Source organism: Nannobrachium achirus, assembly GCF_963921795.1.
Source record: "Nannobrachium achirus genome assembly, chromosome: 7".
Lineage (NCBI taxonomy): Eukaryota > Metazoa > Chordata > Actinopteri > Myctophiformes > Myctophidae > Nannobrachium > Nannobrachium achirus.
In genome coordinates, this window is record NC_137816.1 from 54056477 (window position 1) to 54076355 (window position 19879).

Genomic DNA, 19879 nt, shown 5'->3' on the forward strand with positions numbered 1-19879 from the left:
ATTCCAAAAAGACTGAACTACCCAGATGAGATGAGGAGAAGAAAAGAGTTGGAGAAAGAGAGAGACAAAGAGAGAACGAGAAAAAGGGGGTAGGCCTGTCACAATTATTACATAATAATCGTATAACAGCAATAATTTGACATAATCGCAATAATTTGACATAATCACAATTATTTTGTCATAGTCATCATAATCGTTTCCATATTGAAAAATGTTATATATAATTTTAAAAAAAATGGTGGAAATAGCAGTTCGGCCATTTCCACTATCAATGTATATCAAAGTATAAAGTTGTCAAATATGTCAGTCCTTTCTTTGTATATTTAGGTTATGTGTCATATCTGCAATGTGCAACTTCTAAGCCTAAAAGCCAAGCAGACATGTAATTGTCAACAACAAAAACACAATGAAAAAAATCTATTAATTAATCGCAATTATTTGAGTGACAATTAATCGTCATGTAAAATGTCATAATCGTGACAGCTCTAACAGGAGGGGGGGAGAGAGAGAGAGAGAGAGAGCGAGAGAGAGAGAGAGAGAGAGAGAGAGAGAGAGAGAGATATGAGTACCGGGAAGTCATGAATGGTCTGCACAGACCAGCGGCGAGAGGCAGACATTAGTGGCTTCTGATTGGAGGAGGAGGAGCGGTGGGTGGGAAGGAGGAGGTGACCAACAGCAAGCGGCGTAGGGATACAAGACATGTGATTGGGTGGGACAGGTCAAACACCGAAACGACAAACAAACAACAACAACAACAACAACAAAAAGAAGAGCTAATCAGGAAGACAGCTAAGACACAGAGATGGGGAATGTGTACAACACACAAACAGCTCTGTTAATACAAAGAGAGAGATGGCATCAACAGAACCAACAGGCAGGAGAAGTCACTCACTGAATCATTTCCTCATGTTTCCCGTCTTAACCCTGGAATTGTGTCACTCTAGATTTGAACCACTTTAACCATTATTTTATGCTTTAACTATCAAAAAATAGCAGATATACAAGCTCACAGCGTGGCACCGAGTGCTGCGCTGCGAGCTTATAGATCTGCTATTTTTGACATGAAAAAGTTTGAGAACCGGGGTTTGAGAATCGGATCAAAATATTCAAAGTCTCAAAGACTGTTCACGAAAATAGCCGATCTACAAGCTTGCAGCGAGGCATCGAGTGCCGCGCTGTGAGCTTGTATATCTGCTATTATTTTATAGCTACTGTAAAGCATAAAAGAATGGTTAAAGTAATAAATAATGCGTTCCCATACTGCTAGTATGGCTTATGTTTGTCCCATACTTGACTATAGCCCCTTTCTCACTTAAGCAATAAATCCATTGGCAATGTTACATATTGGTGTACATAATGTTACATATTGGTGTAACATTGTGCGAACAGGAGACAGTGTCAATCTTCATATAGAGTAAATTAATTTCACTTTCACTACTTTCACAAGCTAGCATTTTCCTGGTTTTACAGACAAGAAGCTGGTGACAACTGTCTCAGTTGACAGTTTCCAAGTGGGGAAAGAAATCGTCTTGGTCTGACCGAGTCCTGGGGAGGATTGCTGTTCATCCCAAACCCAGATGTTATCATCCCCATTCCCCAGTCTCGTGGGTTTTAGAGAACTCTCATGTGAGCATTACACACTGTATCGCTGACAGTCATCTAATGTTGGGATTACAGACAGCAGTAAGTATACAAAACTTCTCCGTAAAGAAGGCCAATTCACCCTTTGTCAAGTCCCGCCCGTTGTCCAGCCCTTCTTCACACCCATTGGCTGCTGTGTCTTGGTGGGACATTCGTTGGGACACTCCATCCACTACCACTTTAATTCAGTTGCTTCGTATTGTTATTCTGTGTGTTCAATTCTAATTTCAAATTTGGTTTCAGTAAAATGGAGCTGCTCAGTGGCAGTATAGTGACTCAGCACGTTTTTAAATGTTTTAATTTCTCCAAAAATTATGTTTTAGCAAATTCAACATAAAAAAGGCGGAACCAGGGCGGGACAAGGCAGATAGAGCCTGCTGGTTGGTCAGTCAGGGACCAACCAGCAGGCTAACAAAGGGTGAATTGTGTGAATGACTATCCATAGCCGTTGCTAGATATTTCTCTATACAGCAAGTGTTATGGATTCGATGTGGGAAGGGGTCCAGACCATATACTGCCGGCCATTTTACAAAGCATTCTGTGGTCTGTTCAATTTTTGAGGATGCCATTGCATTCATTTCACTATGGTATTGCTTGGGATAGGTTACAACTTTATTGTAACACATGAAATTATTTTGTTTCTTATCATCATGTTTTAATGCTTTTTAAAGTGCCAATTGATTTGAAAAGTCCTAGAGAAAGTTGATTTACAAACAAAATTCAAACATCCATTAACCAACAACGAGTACAAGAACGCTCACCCCAAAACACGCTCGCTCCAGGGCAAATCGGGCGACCTTAGTTGGAACGGTCGTCACCAGGTATTCCTATACGTAACCTCAGTGAAACTACGCCTAAAACCTAACCTTATTCCTAAACTTAACCTCAGTAAAAAAAAATGGCTAAACTAAGGCTGGGCGATATTAGGAAAACCTTCGATATTCGATAACGTTGTTGAATACCTCGATATCAATACTCAAGATATATGTGCTACGTGCATGCATAGCGTATCTGTTAATTAATTTATGTTGATACCTCGGTGAAGGTACATTTTCGATATATTGCCGAACCTAAACCTAACCTTATTCCTGGGAAAACCACCCATTTTCAATATTGAACTATGTCATTAATATACTTTGGCGGAGTTGTGTGGAAATACAAATAAAGTCCCCCCCTTCTGTGTTTCCTAGAACTGGAGGATTGTTTTTTATTGTAAATCACACCGGTGTGATGTCATCACGGTGTGGTTTACAATAAAGTAAAACGATGCCTAACTCGAAACTAATTAATTTCTAACCTTAACCTCAGTAAAACAAATACAACATTACAAGAACCACTGGGGGTGAGCGTGTTTTGGGCCGAGCTTTCCGGTTACCCCAGAAACGTATTTAGCGAACATTAGCTCAGTTATTCGGTTAGATCGGGCGACATTTTCAATGACTTCGGAGAAAATATCAACAGCATTTGTTGAGAAAATATCAACAAATGCAATCGCAGTAATAACCTTGTCATTCGTCTACAAAATGTAGAAATCAGCCTCTTCACTTTTGTGTTGAAATATGTTGTGTGTGTGTGTGTGTGTGTGTGTGTGTGTGTGTGTGTGTGTGTGTGTGTGTACGTGTGTGGGGGGGGGGGGGGGGGGGGAGAAGGATATCAAATGGAACACAACTACGTTGAAGACTAATAATCATTGTGTGTATTGTATATATCCCTGCACTGTCTGCATTGAGTAACCTCGATACATGAAAAATGTTTTGCTCATTTCAATTGTACATATTTTGTTTTGATTGTATCGTATTGATTGATCATATTGTATTGTGTACACTTCTGCTTTGGCAATCTAAACGCATGTTTTCTCATGCCAATAAAGCCCTTTGAATCGAACTGAAAATTGAATTGTTTGTTGTGTGTGTTTCTCACCCGTTCCTTGTAGTAGAAGGAGGAGATGGAGACGGTGTCCTTGTCAGAGCGCGTGGGGCTGCCGCTGTACAGCCTGAGGCTGGTCTGAGACTCCGTTCTCATCTTCATGGGAGTCAGTACACTACTGTGGTAGGCAGACAGTGCAGATAGGGACCTAGACCACACAAACACATAGGAGTCAGTACACCACTGTGGTAGGCAGACAGTGCAGATAGGGACCTAGACCACACAAACACATAGGAGTCAGTACACTGTGGTAGGCAGACACATAGGAGTCAGTACACCACTGTGGTAGGCACCCCTAGTGATGCTTTTCAATGTCAGGTGAAAAGAAGATGGTGACGGCTCTGGTACCGGAGGTGACCCGTAGCTATCTGTACCCTCCCAATGACTACTGTGGGCAGGGATAGATCACACGTAGAGAAGTAAGGTATTGGGAATTGGCTTAATTACTAAATTGGGAATATGAAGGGGAGTGGAGAAAACATTTTCTATTTTATTTTCATGTCTTGGTGGGCCTTTTTTCTCTCTACCTGTCTTTCTACTTTTTCTATACAATGATAGTCCTCAGATCTCATGCTATCTTTGTGTCAATAAGGATTTGGGGTGTCAATGTATACCTGCCCGGAACTGTGACATTGAGATTTCAATACAAAGATCTGAAAAGAAAGGAGAAATAAAGAAGTACACCACTGTGGTAGTGGTAGGCGGACAGGGACACCACACAGAAACACACGCAGTGGTGGAAAAAGTACTCAAAATTTTTACTTAAGTAAAAGTATCAACACGGCAATGTAGAAATACTCTGTTATAAGTAAAAGTTCAGAATTGAAAATGTATTTGAGTAAAAGTACAAACATATTGGCATCAAAATATACTGAAACCACCAAGTACAAAGTACAAAATGTCTGAAAATAGCCTAATTTTCAAGTACAGTAAGTTTAAGTAAATGTACTTATTTAATTACTTTACACCACTCAACACGGACACACATGAATGTACACACAAGACCAACACAATGGTTTTTGCAAACTTCTGGGGACTGAAATTTGATCCATATCTCCTTGACCCAACCCTAACTGATCTATCCTAACTTTATCTCCTTGACCCAACCCTAACTGATCTAACCTAACTTTATCTCCTTGACCCAACCCTAACTGATCTAACCTAACTTTATCTCCTTGACCCAACCCTAACTGATCTAACCTAACTTTATCTCCTTGACCCAACCCTAACTGATCTAACCTAACTTTATCTCCTTGACCCAACCCTAACTGATCTAACCTAACTTTATGAAACTGTTGAAAAACATGTTTTTCACACTATTAGGGCATGTCATAATAATGGATATAATTAACGACGGATGCAAAAAAGAAAAGTCAAACATAATCGTCAAACATAAACGTAATGCGTGATTACAACATCAGGTCCAAACCAATTTCATCCATTACAATCATGATATCACAATATTAAAGTCGCAAAAAAACATTTCAGCTTGACTTTCAATCAAATTTGGGACACCAATTCTGGACATGCCGTCCCCAATCAACTGGTTTTATGTCCAAATGGGTTGGATTACCTACAGTATATCAAGTCTCCGTAACTAGATTTGTATACTATACTGAATTTTAATTATACTATCATTTATAGTCAAGGGGTTAACATCCTGTAAAAAAACTGTAGTTTTCACCTGGGTGTGGGCTCAGTGGTAGGGACAGAGCGGTGCATGGTCATGGGTCTTGTGAAGTAGACCAGGCAGCCGGTACCACAGAAGCGGGCCCCTGACGTCCTGGGAAAGGGGATGTTGGCATCCTGGTGGGAAAAATAAGCAAACATGAACTTCGATAATAAAAGCTAACTTGGACACGTGGAGATTGGGTTATTGTGACGCTAAAAGAAGGACAATTCACTACATTCTGTTACCTGGCCTCTTTATTTGACCCATATTCAAAGAAAGTTGACTTGAATACTGATGCTTGTTTTCTGATTCATACAGTTTGCACACATTCACAGCTGGAGGGGACCAATAGTGTACAGTACTTCTACTGTGGACCACTGAGCAGCTCCTCCCAGGTTAGGTGCCTTGCTCAAGGACATCTTGTTTAGAGTTCTCAAATTCTGCTCGAACCCGACCATACCCGAACCCAACCCGACATTTAGGGTAGGGTAGGGCCTAAAATGTATTCTAATTAGTCGGGCCGGGTAGGGCTTCGGGCTAAATGAAAAAAGAAAAGATACAATTTTTATTATTTTATTACTTTTACTCTGTGATAGATTTCTCAAATTCTACCCAAACCCGACACAACGTTTTCGGGCCGGGTAGGGCCTAAAATATATGCTAAGTAGTCGGCCTTGGGCAGGCCCAGTTGTGCCCAGTTAGGGCCGTGCCTTCATTTTCAGGCCCGTTGAGAACTCTAATCTTGTTGAGGAAAGGGGGAGCGTTGCTCATAAGCCTAAGGTACCATCTCTTCTGCCATTGATTGTTCATTTAACGCATCGCACACAAAGAACAATTAGCACAAAATATGTATGTACGTGTGTCTGTCTGTCCTTCGTATCCTGAACCATTCAATCTGTCGAGTGTGAAGTCCATCCGGCTTTGAATAACCTTTATTGAACACGGAAACAATACATTCCCAAAAATAAAACGTTTCTTAAATGAAAAATAAATTGTGATAATAAATATCAGTATTGCATTTATTCTTATTGCAGAAAATTCCTCTTCAAACATTTATTGAACACTGGAAAATAACATTCCAAAAAAAGAAAACGTTTCTTAACTCATTGAGTGCCAGCCTATCACCACTAGAGGGCGCCCAGTGACCAGAGAATAATAGAGATATGCTGGTAATGCATGCCCAAGCCCTGGAGCCATGACTTGCCTGAACACTTTCCTTTGTGCATGTACAGGAAGAGGATGAAGTTAGCTTGAAGTTAGCTATTGGCTACCAAGCATTTTAGAAGCCTTATTTTCGTCAACTTAGCCATGATTAAACCTTGCACACCTCATGCATGGGAAAAAAACAGAGAAGAATGAGCTCTAAAAAATCCAATGCAATCCTGGATTGCATTGGAGTGGATTTGTGCAGTTTGTTCACAGCTTTCAAACAAAAAAATCCGATTGGAAATCCGTTCAGGCATTCTTGAGATAATCGCCATTATGTTTTACATGTAATGTAAACAAAAATGGCTGCCCTGTATGTTAGATGGGGTTGTATGGGGGTGGAACATGCAAAATCGCGATTGAAATCATGTTCACCAGATTTGATGGGGTCCAAAAAAAAAAAAAAAAAAATCAATTTTTTTTTTTTTTTTAAAAGCCGAACTTGTTCGGGATCGGCACTCTACGATACGCTAATAAAGCCGAACTAGTTCGGGATTGGCACTCAATGAGTTAATAATGAAAATAACTTGTGGGAATCCCCGGGACCCCCCCAGAGGAGCGGCGGTCCGCGAGAGGCACCGCGGGTGGAGGGTCGCCGGCGTGAGTCGGCCGCCCTGCGGGCCTCCGCTGCCAACACACGGATCTCCACCCGCGGTGCCTCTCGCGGACCACCGCTCCTCTTTTTTTTCCCGTGTTCAATAAAAGTTATTCAAAGCCAAAAGCCAATCACAACAAGTACTTTAAATAAACATCCTGCATGTAAGCATGAACGCACACGCACACACACACGCACACGCACACACACTCACAAACACACACACACACACTTATTGTACCTGGTAGGAGCCGTAGGTGTTGGTGACGCGGGGGAACGTTGGCAGGGCTGGTGCTACAGGGTTGGACAAGACGAAGGGACCCACCGCAGGCCCGTCTTCCTGGGTCTGAGGGGAACAGTGAAAGAGAGAAACAAACAGAATGTTTAAGGACTGCAGGGAAGGATGCAACTCAATCCTGAGGTGTTCACATCCAGTTATCCTGCTGTGAATAGCAATTATTCTAAACACATTTCCCACATGACTCATGCACCGTTTCTGTCTGTACCGGACCTCGAATACAACAACTTCGTTTCTGTTCACAAACATTCTTAATATATTAGAGACTGATATTATCAAATATACACTTTTTTTTAACATCCGCTTTTTGCCGCTCTGACATCATGCTCTGACGTCACTGTGATGTCAGGGGAACCACTCTACCAGAATGGGTTTGATGATGGATTTGACATCATATACTTTTTGGTTACCACCGCGCTCTGACTCTGCTGGTGCGGTATCCCTTTAAATCAACATGTAGAAGGAGGAGGATGGATCGCACACAGTGGCAAGAGTTGTTTTTTCTTTATTGTTGCATTTGCATGAGAAACAAACGTTTCGGCTGTAAGCCTTCTTCAGTGTATGGCAACTGGTGACATCATCACACTCTGACGTCACTGTGATGTCAGGGGAACCACTCTAACAGAATGGGTTTTCCGCTCTGACATCATGCTCTGATATCACTGTGATGTCAGGGGAACCACTCTAACAGAATGGGTTTTACGCTCTGACATCATGCTCTGATATCACTGTGATGTCAGGGGAACCACACTGACAGAATGGGTTTGATGATCTGACTTCACACTCTGACGTCACTGTGATGTCAGGGGAACCACACTAACAGAATCCCTTTTATGCCCATACATGGAGATTCCTGATGTCATCAAGGGCTTGTCGCCCTGAGGCGTCTTACTAGTATAGTGTATTATATACCATGTCAGACTCCAGGAAGGACACCAGCTGTCTCACACATGGCTCCAAGCAATTCTGGTTCCTTTTCACCTTCTGAAGGGACGTGTCTGTCAGGATCTGCCAAAGATAAAAATCACACCATGACTTTAATTCTCTACTCCAGTGGTTCTCAACCTGTGGGTCGAGGATTAACTTAATGTGCAACATTGTTTTCTCACTCAACAGAACAAACCATTAGCCAACATAAAGTTTAAGTGTATATAGGGTATATGCACATTTCTAAAATGACGATTTAAGGACTTTTCAATACATCTAAAATGAAATATATATTTTCACAATTGATCTGTGTTATACAAAATGTAATGCCTCAACTCAAGTTAAAATAAGATTATTTTGGAGGTTGTGGCCTGAAAAGGGTTGAGAACCACTGCTTTACTCCATCACACAAATGTTGTCAATGTTTTATCATTAAAAAAGGCGTCAAAACAATGACAACGGACACACACATCCCATATCACTGCTGGGCTGGGTCCTGGATGAAAACAGTAAATCGGCACACAAGTAAAATGCTCACATTGTGGACTTTATTTTATTTGTGGTAACGTTTCGAGCTGGGAGGTTCTTCCTCAGACAGAGTAAGGTCCGAGGAATCACAGAACTGAGCATCATACAGGTGTACAGATTTTATTATTGTTGTAATGTTTCATAATTACACACAACAGTAAAATACATATTCCACTTTCTTTCCACTGCCAAGTGTTGTCAGAGTAACGTCACGTTGAATTTTATTTCACACTATTTTCATTCTCATCAAAGTATTTAGAGAACACAATGTCCTGTGACAGGTTTCTCTAACTCTCTGACACACACACACACACACACACACACACACACACACACACACACACACACACACACACACACACACACACACACACACACACACACACACACACACACACACACACACACACACAGTCGCGTGTACAGTATAATGCAACTTCAGACATTCACAAATGGTTGTAACATTAGTTTAATTGTGTCAGCCAATAAAATAAAAGCTAATTTGAATAACTAAATGTGGAGAGAGGATGCGATCCTAATTATGAACTGCATTGGAACCTACAGCAATTAGGTCTGTACCGGTATATTTGCTAACTGCTTAGCTTACCACTAAGATACCCATGCATGTACCTGACAAAATACTTCCAAAAAACGTCAAGGATGTTCACTAGTATAACACCAGAGGCGATCCACAGATCACGTCCAACCCAGATTTGGCTCAAACAAAGGGTTACATTTGTTCTCCTGCTATGCCGCAAAAATGTGGAACACCTTACCGAAGGCTTTAAAGGTGATACACCATGAAATTTCACTTTTCCTATTTTAAAACCTTTTTTTGGGGTCCCACTAGCACCTTCTATCCTCACAAAGTCCCATTTCTGACCGTTGTGTCTTTCTCTGGTTTTGAGAAGGCGAAAGTTAAAAGTATCCCACGGGTTCTCAAAACAGGCTATCCAGATTTGCTGCCGATTGTGACGTCATCATTTTTTCAAAAAAGGCTCTCTATTCAGGAGTGGTAATTTAGCCTCAAACCTTTTGAAAAACGTTTTTGGGACATAAACAATATGACATGAATACTTTTTAAATGCATGGTGTATCACCTTTAAAGGAGTGTAAATCCCTACTTTCTTTTAAAACCGCTCTGACAAGGCACTTACAGACGGCTGCTACTCGAAACTGGTAACAGAAAACAAAGCCTATCTTTACCTCCCCCTGACCTTTCTATTGTAAATACCATTTATTTTGCATTGTTTTACTTTTTTTCTTTTGTACTTTTTTCTGCATAGTACTGTGTTTTATGTGTCTGTCATTCAATGATATATGAGTTAAGCTTTCTTGAGGCGTTCATCTTTTTAGTTGACCTTGACTTGTACCAGTACTGTCATGAAACTCTACCTTTTCCTATGCAAACTTCTAATAAAGTCTTCAATCAATCATACCTTCTGTATCTTTGTCCTCATGGCTGACGGTATGGTGGTGGGAGAGACAAACTGGAAGGTGGGAGCAGCGTTGTTGGGGTAGTGGGCAGGGAACTTCACCACGATGCGCACCTGGTGGTTTCCGAAGTGGGCAGCCACCACACAACTCCTGTTTACTGCATCCATCTGGAGGCAGATAATATGTAGAAATATATATGTATAAACACACACAGAACCCTGGACAGTAAAAATAGATTCAACTTGTTTCAAAATGTATCATAAAAAATAGGGAGCGTGTCAATTTTGCGACATAGCATTTGTGTTCGACCTCCCATTAGTTCAACGCAGGTGAATGCTAACATGGTTACATTGCTAACCTGCTGACGCTGCTGAATGTTAACCCCTATGCCTAAACCTAACCCAAACCCTAACCTATGTAAAACTATGCCAAAACCTAACCCTAAAACCTAACCCTTAGTCGAACTAATGACACATAGAAATATCGAGCCTTTCCCAAAAAATATATAATTATCATGTACCGGTATACAACATATTTTTTTTGAATGCCCAAAATGTAAGGAAAATATATTGTGAAAATGTTTTACAATTTTCTGCATATGAAACATGCCAGTTGCCAGCCAGATTGCCAGCCAGCATTGCCAGAAAGACAGCCATCCACATATGATATTGAATGCCAATGCTCTCTTCCCCATCTTATTCGTCCAAATCAAAAGTAAAGACAGCTCAAGCCTGTTCATCACAACCAGCCCTTTATTTCCTCACCTCTACGTTGACATTCCTGATCTGCAGGTTAACCAGGGAGAACTCCTGCTGCAGGGTCTGGGGGGGCAGCCCCGCCCCTGGGGCGTCGTGATGACGTCCACTGGAGCCCGTGGCTGATTGAACCCCGTCCTGGTCTGAGACAGGACACCAAAACACACTACAGTTAGGGATGGGAGTGGGACGATATGAAAATGTCACGTCACGACTATTGTGACCAAAGAAATTGAGATTTACAATATTATCGTGATAATCAAAATATCCCCAACATTCCATCCATTATCCTGGGGCGTAATGTTTGGCGTTTAGCCGATCTACAAGCTCAACGCGACGCGCTGTGAGCTTTTAGCTCACACAGAGCGTATAATAATTACATTTTTCTCAAAGGATTTTTGTTTTTACATTGCGGATAATCTAGTGTTTCAGTAACAATCCTAGTTTACAGAAGTTCTCAAAACGATTTTAAGTAGAAAAACAAAACATAAAATAACCTCTATGGGTATTATATATTTTAGAAAAACGCTCACACAGCTCACACAGAGCTTTTAGCTCACACAGAGCTTGTAGCTATGCGTGTTGTGCCCCCCAGTAGGTAAAGATGCTGCCCCCCCACACCTAAATCACTGGTATTCAGAACCCCTAGAAGTTTCTGTACCCACTTATCAGCTAGATTATTACAATACTCAATAAAATGAATAATTTGACAAAAAACTAAAAACAAAGACAGACATAGGCTCTTCTACATCAGTGGTCATCTTCCAGTTTGTTTTCAACCTTGGATACGTGCAGTTTTCATTTCTTAAAATGTGTGTTGTGCCCCCCAGTAGGTAAATATGCTGCCCTCCCCCCCTTATGTTTTGGCAAATGTTCCGCCAGAGGATAAAAATGGATGTGGGGATATTTTGATTATCGCGATAATATTGTAAATCGCGATTTCTTTGGTCACAATAAATGTGATATGATATTTTCATATCGTCCCATCCCTCTTCAGAGGTATTAAAAAGTCCTTAAATTGTAACTTTCTTTTCCACATTTTGTGTCTCACCCTGCAGGTCATCCACTGACAAGCTGGACATGTGCTGGGGCTCTGGTTCCTGGGAGGCCATGGTCTTCTCCGTGTCCATGCTCAGAGACATTCCCTCCAGCTCTTCCACGATGTCGTTGGAGCAGAGCTGGACAACGTGCACACATCAACCAAGGCTGTCACCATTATGACATTTTAGATGACGATTAATCGCCACTCAAATAATTGCGAATGCGATTAACAATTCAATTGTACACGTTTTTGTCGTTGACAATTACATTTCTGTTTGGCTTGTAGGCTTTGAAGTTGCACATGGAAGATATGACACATACCCTAAATATACAAAGAAATGACTGACATATTTGACAACTTTATACTTTAAAAAGAACATTGATAGTGGAAATAGCCGATCGGGACGTGTTGAGAGCTTGTAGATCTGCTATTTTCGCTATTTTTGCCATCTCGGGAAAGGGATACGAGTGTGGTTCATTCATTTCTGGTACACGGATCATTGGGTCAATTTCTTGGACTTACCTTCTGTAGCTGTGGATCCACTCGCCATATTCTCAGCGTCTGGTCCCTGGACCATGTGACCAACTGGTAGTCCTTAGAGCCTGCAGGTTTATGGAAGAAAGCAGAAAACCATAGATATACACAGTAAATGGTTTTCAGGCAGCAACACCATCATCTGAGGTCAGGAAGTCTAGGAAGCCTACATTGTAAATCAGTTTACATGCCATGAAACATTTCCGACCTCAAAACAAGATGTAGATGATATGCGCAAATATCTGTGCGCATATCTCTGCAGGGTACCCCAAACAATGCCAAACTTTGTTTGGCTTTAGCTTCCCGAACCGAAGAAAGTTTGTCGAGGATATAAGTGCTTATGCTTGCTACACTCAATCACTAAGTTGTGGGTTGCAACCGTCAGGACGCAAGGAAGCTGGAGGGGATATATCTTGTAAGACGACACACTGTTGTGGGCAGAATGTGGTGCCCACTGTTGTGGGCAGAATGCGTGTGTTTGTGCCACTGCCTGCCTGCGTGGTTTGTGAACTTCGTTTGAATAGTTTCAACCCCTGCGCGGATTGTATATTCGTTAAAACCCACCCCCCGCGCTCATTGGAGGAGCCGCAGTTTTTGGTTTGCTAATCTGCCGATTCATGTACTCAGCTCCAGACCAGAGAAACAGTCCACTCTGAGAGTGGGCGGGTCTATGGGCTGGAACCAGGCTTAGTTATTGCGGTAATAAGACACTGTTTACCGACGGTATGGCGCTTTCGTGGTATCTCCCAAAAAAGTTGTTTTGAATGAAATGAACAAATTTAAATACATTTTAATCAAAAAAATATAAAAAAAGTTATTGCGGTATAATGCAATGCCGCAGTATGGCGGCATTGCGGTTATTGCACCCAGCCCTATAGCCCCCCCCATCTTCGGCTTGGCGGAGATAATGATGGAATTTCAGGATCATTTTAGCTTTCCGGGGCTGTTTTGCTCCCATATGTTTCTGACACAGGATGGGACTGATATGACCATTATGACCTTCTTTCTGCGGTCGCCAGCGGTACTCCAGGACCACGTCGTCGTGGCCTACGAAGGCGTGGACGGGACTGTTGAGATCCAAGGTGCTCCACAGCAGCAGGCTGTTCTCTCTCCGTAGCTGAGGAACCATCACCGTCACCAGACCGTTGGAGAAGGGCTGTGAGCAGGGGAAGGTGTCATCCAGGGAGAGACATGAAACACACAACCATGTACCGAATAGGAATGGGACGATATGAAAATGTTATGTTACGATTATTGTGACCGATATTGTGCGATTTACGATATTATCGCGATAATCAATATCCCCAGCATTCATAATCCTGAGGCGGAACATTTGCCAAAACATTTTTTTAAAATAGCTAAAAAAATAGCCACTCTACAAGCTCACAACACATTGCGAGCTTGTAGATGTGCAATTCTTTGGCAAAGATATTTGGTAGAGAGTGAAAAAAATAAAAGACTGTATCAAGTACAATATTTGACAGGTCCGTTTTACCAATTATAGAGGGTTTTAGAGGGATATGCAGCTCTGCAAATAAAAGGTGAATTGATCTCAGTGCATGTCGGAGGATAATTTCACGATAAATTTAAATCTCCACAATACAGTTATTGTGAATGTTTTTTATAACGATTAACGACAATAACGATCATCTTCCCAGCAGCGAAGCAGAGGTACTGTCTGTGCAGTCAGACAGTATGCTCTATTAACAACTAGGAGATTTGTAAGGGACCATTTACCGTGTATCTGGCCTTCCACACTGGCACCTGACAGGACAAGATGTTGAGGTATTTCCTTGGCTGTCTGTAGTCCCAAAACTACACAGACAAGTGTAATGCAGAATTAGATCAATATAGTGCAAGGTGACGCAAAAGGTATCCTCTGGGGAATAGATGTCATTGATAAAATAAAATAATCTATGATCTTAATAAATTGGACAAAATCAATTAAAAAGATAATGTATCATTTTGGCAAAAAAACTATTAAAAAAAGAAACATACTGTATCATTTGGTTCCATACCAATAAGTATTTAATTTATAGACAAATGTTTATTACTATAATGGTTTACTCAACATGACAGAACTCTGCAATAAGCCTGTAGTTCACATGTCTGAGGAGGGCTGTACGATTATGACTAAAATGATAATCCTTATTATTCTGCTTAATAATGTTATCATGATTAATTGATTGATTTGGTGGAAAAAGAAGTCTGTTTAATATTCTTAATGTCTTTATTGGTCTTTACTGGACCATATATTTTGTTAAATGGTATGTAATAATGTGTTCTGTGAGTCTGGTGGATGGGTTGTACATTGTTCCGGTTCTTAACTAAATTATTTGCATAATGGTGAGGAGACAATCGAGGGCATGGTGTATCAGCTTATCAAATAGAATCTTTTAAATGTATTGCCCAGTTTCATGATTACATCTTTGTGAAACCTAAATCCCAGTTTTCTGTTACTTTCAATTAATGTTGCAGCCCTAGGTGTGGACTGTACTGTCATGAAACTGTACCTTTTCCTATGCAAACTTCTAATAAAGTCTTCAATCAATCAATCAATTAATATGCTTTGTTGTAGTCCACAGGGCCGTCACAAGGGGGGGGAAGTGGGACTGAGTTACTAGGGCCCAAGGTGGAGGGGCCTTAATTATGTTATACTTTAGCTATTGAAAAATAGCAGATATACAAGCATGCTTGTAGATCTGCTATTTTTTGAAATGTCGTGAAAATGTGTGCAAATCTTTGAATATATGTATTTTTTAAGCGAACATTTGTAACTCAAATTGGTGTGGGGTCCTTGGCCAAATACATATCATTTTGGGGGTCCTTCACATGAAAAGGTTTGAAACATAGGTTTGAAACAATATATATATTCAAAGACTTTGCAGAAATGTTCACGATTTTTCAAAAATAGCAGATCTACAAGCTCGCAGGGCGGCACTATGAGCTTGTATATCTGCTATTTTTCAATAGTTAAAGCACAAAATAATGCATAATAATGTGTTCCCAGTCTAAATGGATTAAACCCCCTCCCTCTATGAAGAACATTCATGGTGGGCCCGCAGTGAATCCTTGTGCCCAGGGCCCAGAATGTGGTGCGACACCCCTGGTAGTCCAGGAATCATGTAGAACTTACCCTGACAGAGTTGTCCTGACTGGATGTAGCCAGGATGTATTCGCTGTCTGGATGCCAGTCCAGCCCATGGATCTTTGATAGGTGGGCTGCTACATACTCTACTGCTGTGTTGGGTTTCTGTTGTTACCAAAAAGAAAAGTATAGGTTAAAAATGTACCAACCATGTTCTAACATCTAACACAGGGGTCTTCAACAGGGAGTCCGGGACCCCCCAGGGGGTCCTCAGAGTTATTACAGGGGGGGCAGCCAAATCTTTGTGTGATAGGATCATTCTTTTAAATGCACAACTTGAACCCCTATGCGAGACGTTGAGAGTTTGTAGATCGGCTATTTTTGGCAAATCCAAATAGGTTTGGTGTAGAGGTAAAAAAGTACATAGTGAAAGGTAGATTTTACTTGACGATTTAAGTGGTTAAATGTCAAACAGGTCGATTAAAATATGCAACACAATCTTATACTATATGTAGAGGGGGTCCTTGGCCTGAAAACTTTGAAGATCTAACACAACATACACATAGATACATTGGATATAAGAGTATACTATCTCTCTACTACTCACTAATCAGCCTGGCTGGTCATAGGCCAACCTGCTTCTTGTCGTAAGGTAGTGTGACACTCACCCTTTTATCCCAGATTCGTACATCACCATCATGACTGGAGGCGAGGAGATACTGATTCTTCTTGTTCCATTTGACTTGTGATGCCCCGGCTGCGAAAACAAAATGACAACATACTGTAGAAAAGGGAGATGATGGAGAAGAAAATAACAAAATTGAAGGATTTGAATGAATACCAGGGGAGACCATGTAGCTTCACTGAACAACTCAATGCTGATATGGTGTTCTTACCAACTGCAGACAGAGCTACTGTAGGTTTCCGTGTGTCTCTGCAAAATCAAACATGGGCAGATTTAAAGCCCCTTCCACATTGTATGAATAAGTATGTGATATGTGTCTTGTGAAGTGAAAAGATTAGGATACTATATAAATACAAATAATGTGTTTTACCCTCGTTGCTCTGAGATCTATCTTACCTGGTGTCCCAGATGTAGATATAAGTGTCCACAGAACTTGTGACCAGGAACTCTGGCTCAAACCACGACCAGTCGAGATCACTGAGGCCAGGCAGAGTTCACATTGATTCAGCAGTATACAGGATATATATGTGTGTATATATACGGTATATATATTATATATATATATTATATATATATACACACACATATATATATATTTATTAAGAGTGCAACATGTGTTGGGTACCGTATTGTTCAAAGTTAAAAAAATAAATAATCGTAGTTATAAAAATACATTTATAAATCAAGGACATTTCTGTTTATTTTTTGTATCGAAAAAATATCGACCCGACAAACCGTGACACCAAAATATCGAACCGAACCGTGAATTTTGTAAACCGTTGCACCCTTGACTACTATACTGACTGAATTGTAAGCATGTGGCAAATAAAAGAAAATACAATTTACATTTAGCAGACAATCTTATCCAGAGTGACTCATGATGGGTTATAATGCAGAGAGAACAGTGTTTCAAAATGCTTGAAAATTCTCAATTTGTTTGTATTCTACAGTGAAATTCGACATGTACTTTGCATTCTGAGGAAGATCTTTTGTTGTTATACCATCACTGTTTCTGTGTGTTAGTAAAACATGTTTAACCCATTTAGGCCTACAATTATTGAATGCTTTAACCAGTGAAAAATAGCAGATATACAAGCTCACAGCGCGGCACCGAGTGCCGCGCTGCGAGCTTGTAGATCTGCTATTTTTGAAAAAAGTCGCGAAAATGTGAATCTTTGAATATATGTATTTTCAAAGCGAACGTTTGTAACTCAAATTTTGCTTCTGGGTGGTCCCTGGAACTAGATATTTTGAAATGGGGGTCCGTGGCCAAATAAATATCATTTTGGGGGTCCTTCACATGAAAAGGTTTGAGCACCACTGACATAGTAGTCTCTCAAGAACAGACTAACTGAGCTCCAGTCAAGTGAAAAGGACCTTTTCTTTGACGATGGCTGGCCAGATTGCTAACATAGAAACATAGGTTTTTTCCAAAAATCTTAGAAGGATTCAAAAGACACTTATAGAATCGGGTCAAAATTCTAATTTTCACGATTTTTCAAAAATAGCAGATCTACAAGCTCGCAGCGCGGCACTGTGAGCTTGTATATCTGCTATTTTTTTATATTTAAAGCATAAAATATTGCGTCATAATGTGTTCAGGCCATAATGTGTTCAGGCCTAAAAAGCTGCAGTAACCCTATTATTACCTGATGACTCGTGTGTGTCCCTGCAGGGACGTATGAGCTTCTCCAACGCCATCCCTCCAGGTATAAAGATCAACACGCTGGTTGCTCTGTAAACAACGCAACGTTAATAAAGTCAAATAATGGATTTTGTTTTAGGTGACAAGACAAACTTAGGATGACAAGGGTTGTCACGATTATGACATTTTACACAATGATTAGTTGTCACTCAAATAATTGCGATTAACGATTTAATTTTGTGTTTTTTTCGTTAACAATTACATTTCTGTATGGGCTTGTAGGCTTTGAAGTTGCACATGGCAGATATGGCACATAACCTAAATATACAAAGAAATGACTGACATATTTGACAACTTTATACCAAGTTTGAAGTGAGCAGTCATGCGTGCGTGCGTGCGTGCGTGCGTGCGTGCGTGTGTGTGTGTGTGTGCGTTGGAACTCTTCAAAGTTCGCTTTTGTTCAGTTCATGGGAAGTGTTTTGTCTTCATATAAATATGATGGAGACTTACCGAAGCAGCGAAGAGGTGGGACTCGGATTTGTGAGGATTCCACTGCACTGTGCCAACATCCCATTTGCTCTGACGTCCAATTTTACGAGGGGCTTCAGAGGGGTTCTCCAGATTTACAATGTAAAGAAACCGTCGCCTGGAATGACAACACCACACAGACAGATACGTATGTGTTTAAATAGCGTCTTTGTTTGCTATATGGATGATGCTAATGGTGAAATTGTACAGCAGTATACGTTTAAGACTTTAGAGGAAAACAGATTTTCCAGTGTGAAGCTAACATACCCAGAAAGGACAGCGTGGTGCCCCAAGCAATCCACAGACATAGCTGTTGCCTGCAGAAAGTATGAAATAGGAACAATTTAGATTTACACTGTAATGACTGGAAAAAAAAAAAAAAAAGATCAATCAGGTACAAGTGTTTCCCCTACCCATAAATAAAAAAGACTGCATAAATTGTTGAGTATAAATACAATTAAATTAGTGACACGTCTAATACACGTAGTGAAATATAATGTTGATAAATAAATAAAGTAACTCTTGGGAGTGTCTTATGCTAGATCAGTGGTTCTCAAAGTGGATTCCAGGGATTCTGTGGGTTCCTTTATGGGGGTCTAAATTAACCCATACAAGTCTGTAACTCTAACAGTGTACAAATGGAACCAAATGGAACCAAATGAACCCGCCGGGGTCCATTTGGTTCCATTTGTACACTGTCAGAGTTAAGGGGATGAGACATTGCAATGTGAAAGTTTGAGAACCACTTGTCTTATGCTAGGGTGCTTTGCTAGAGAAAACTTCAACTAATGTCCACACTGCAGTAAAATAAAACGTTGTCCGACTCCATGCTGCCTGAATCAGGATTTGGTTTGTATTCGGAAACCATCATTTTCATTTTACTGCTCCAGTATAATAATAATATATAATACCTAACCTGTGCATCTCTAAACTCCACCACCACATTCTCACTGCTCCAGCGGGCAGCCATCTTCCTCTCCTCATGACAACAACAACATACATCACGTGACCACCAGGCCACCTAGGCTCTGCTCTGATTGGCTGTGTTGTAAAGTAACTAAGTATATTTACTAGTACACTTTTGAGGTTTTTGTACTTTACTTGAGTATTTCCCATTTTACTTATACTCCACTACAATCTTGGATCCATATTTTACTTTGACTCACTACTTCTCAGACATTTATTTTCTAATTTATGGAATTTCTTCTTTTATTTATTAATGATTTATTCATTGCATTTTATTTTTTTAGTCATGAAAATTTTTTGGAAATGTTTTTTTCTTTTAAATGTTTTTGAAATATAAATAATAATTAAAAACAAAATGTAGGAAAGCAAAAAAAATACCCAATACAAATCTGTCTGCAACCCACAA

The 19879-nt window shown here is 40.4% G+C and overlaps 1 protein-coding gene across 4 annotated transcripts; it reads right to left on the bottom strand.

Annotated features, from left to right (window-relative positions):
* Positions 1 to 473: 473 nt before the first annotated feature.
* On the bottom strand, positions 474 to 19477 carry LOC308289148 (GATOR2 complex protein WDR59-like; the record flags this gene model as incomplete). 4 transcript variants are annotated; one of them, XM_080730745.1, is made up of 19 exons in its annotated part: positions 474 to 626; positions 3562 to 3715; positions 5252 to 5373; positions 7282 to 7386; positions 8251 to 8346; positions 10233 to 10397; positions 10995 to 11128; positions 12037 to 12163; positions 12550 to 12629; positions 13561 to 13717; positions 14299 to 14376; positions 15698 to 15814; positions 16318 to 16406; positions 16546 to 16583; positions 16731 to 16811; positions 17984 to 18069; positions 18490 to 18625; positions 18775 to 18824; positions 19424 to 19477. In XM_080730745.1, the coding sequence occupies 19 exons, from the start codon at positions 19475 to 19477 to the stop codon at positions 486 to 488; spliced, it is 2010 nt and encodes a 669-aa protein (XP_080586871.1). The 4 variants fall into 4 exon arrangements, with proteins under 4 accessions (XP_080586871.1, XP_080586872.1, XP_080586870.1 ...); XM_080730746.1 differs by having other exon boundaries at positions 503 to 789; XM_080730744.1 differs by lacking the exon at positions 474 to 626 and having other exon boundaries at positions 3290 to 3715.
* Positions 19478 to 19879: the final 402 nt, after the last annotated feature.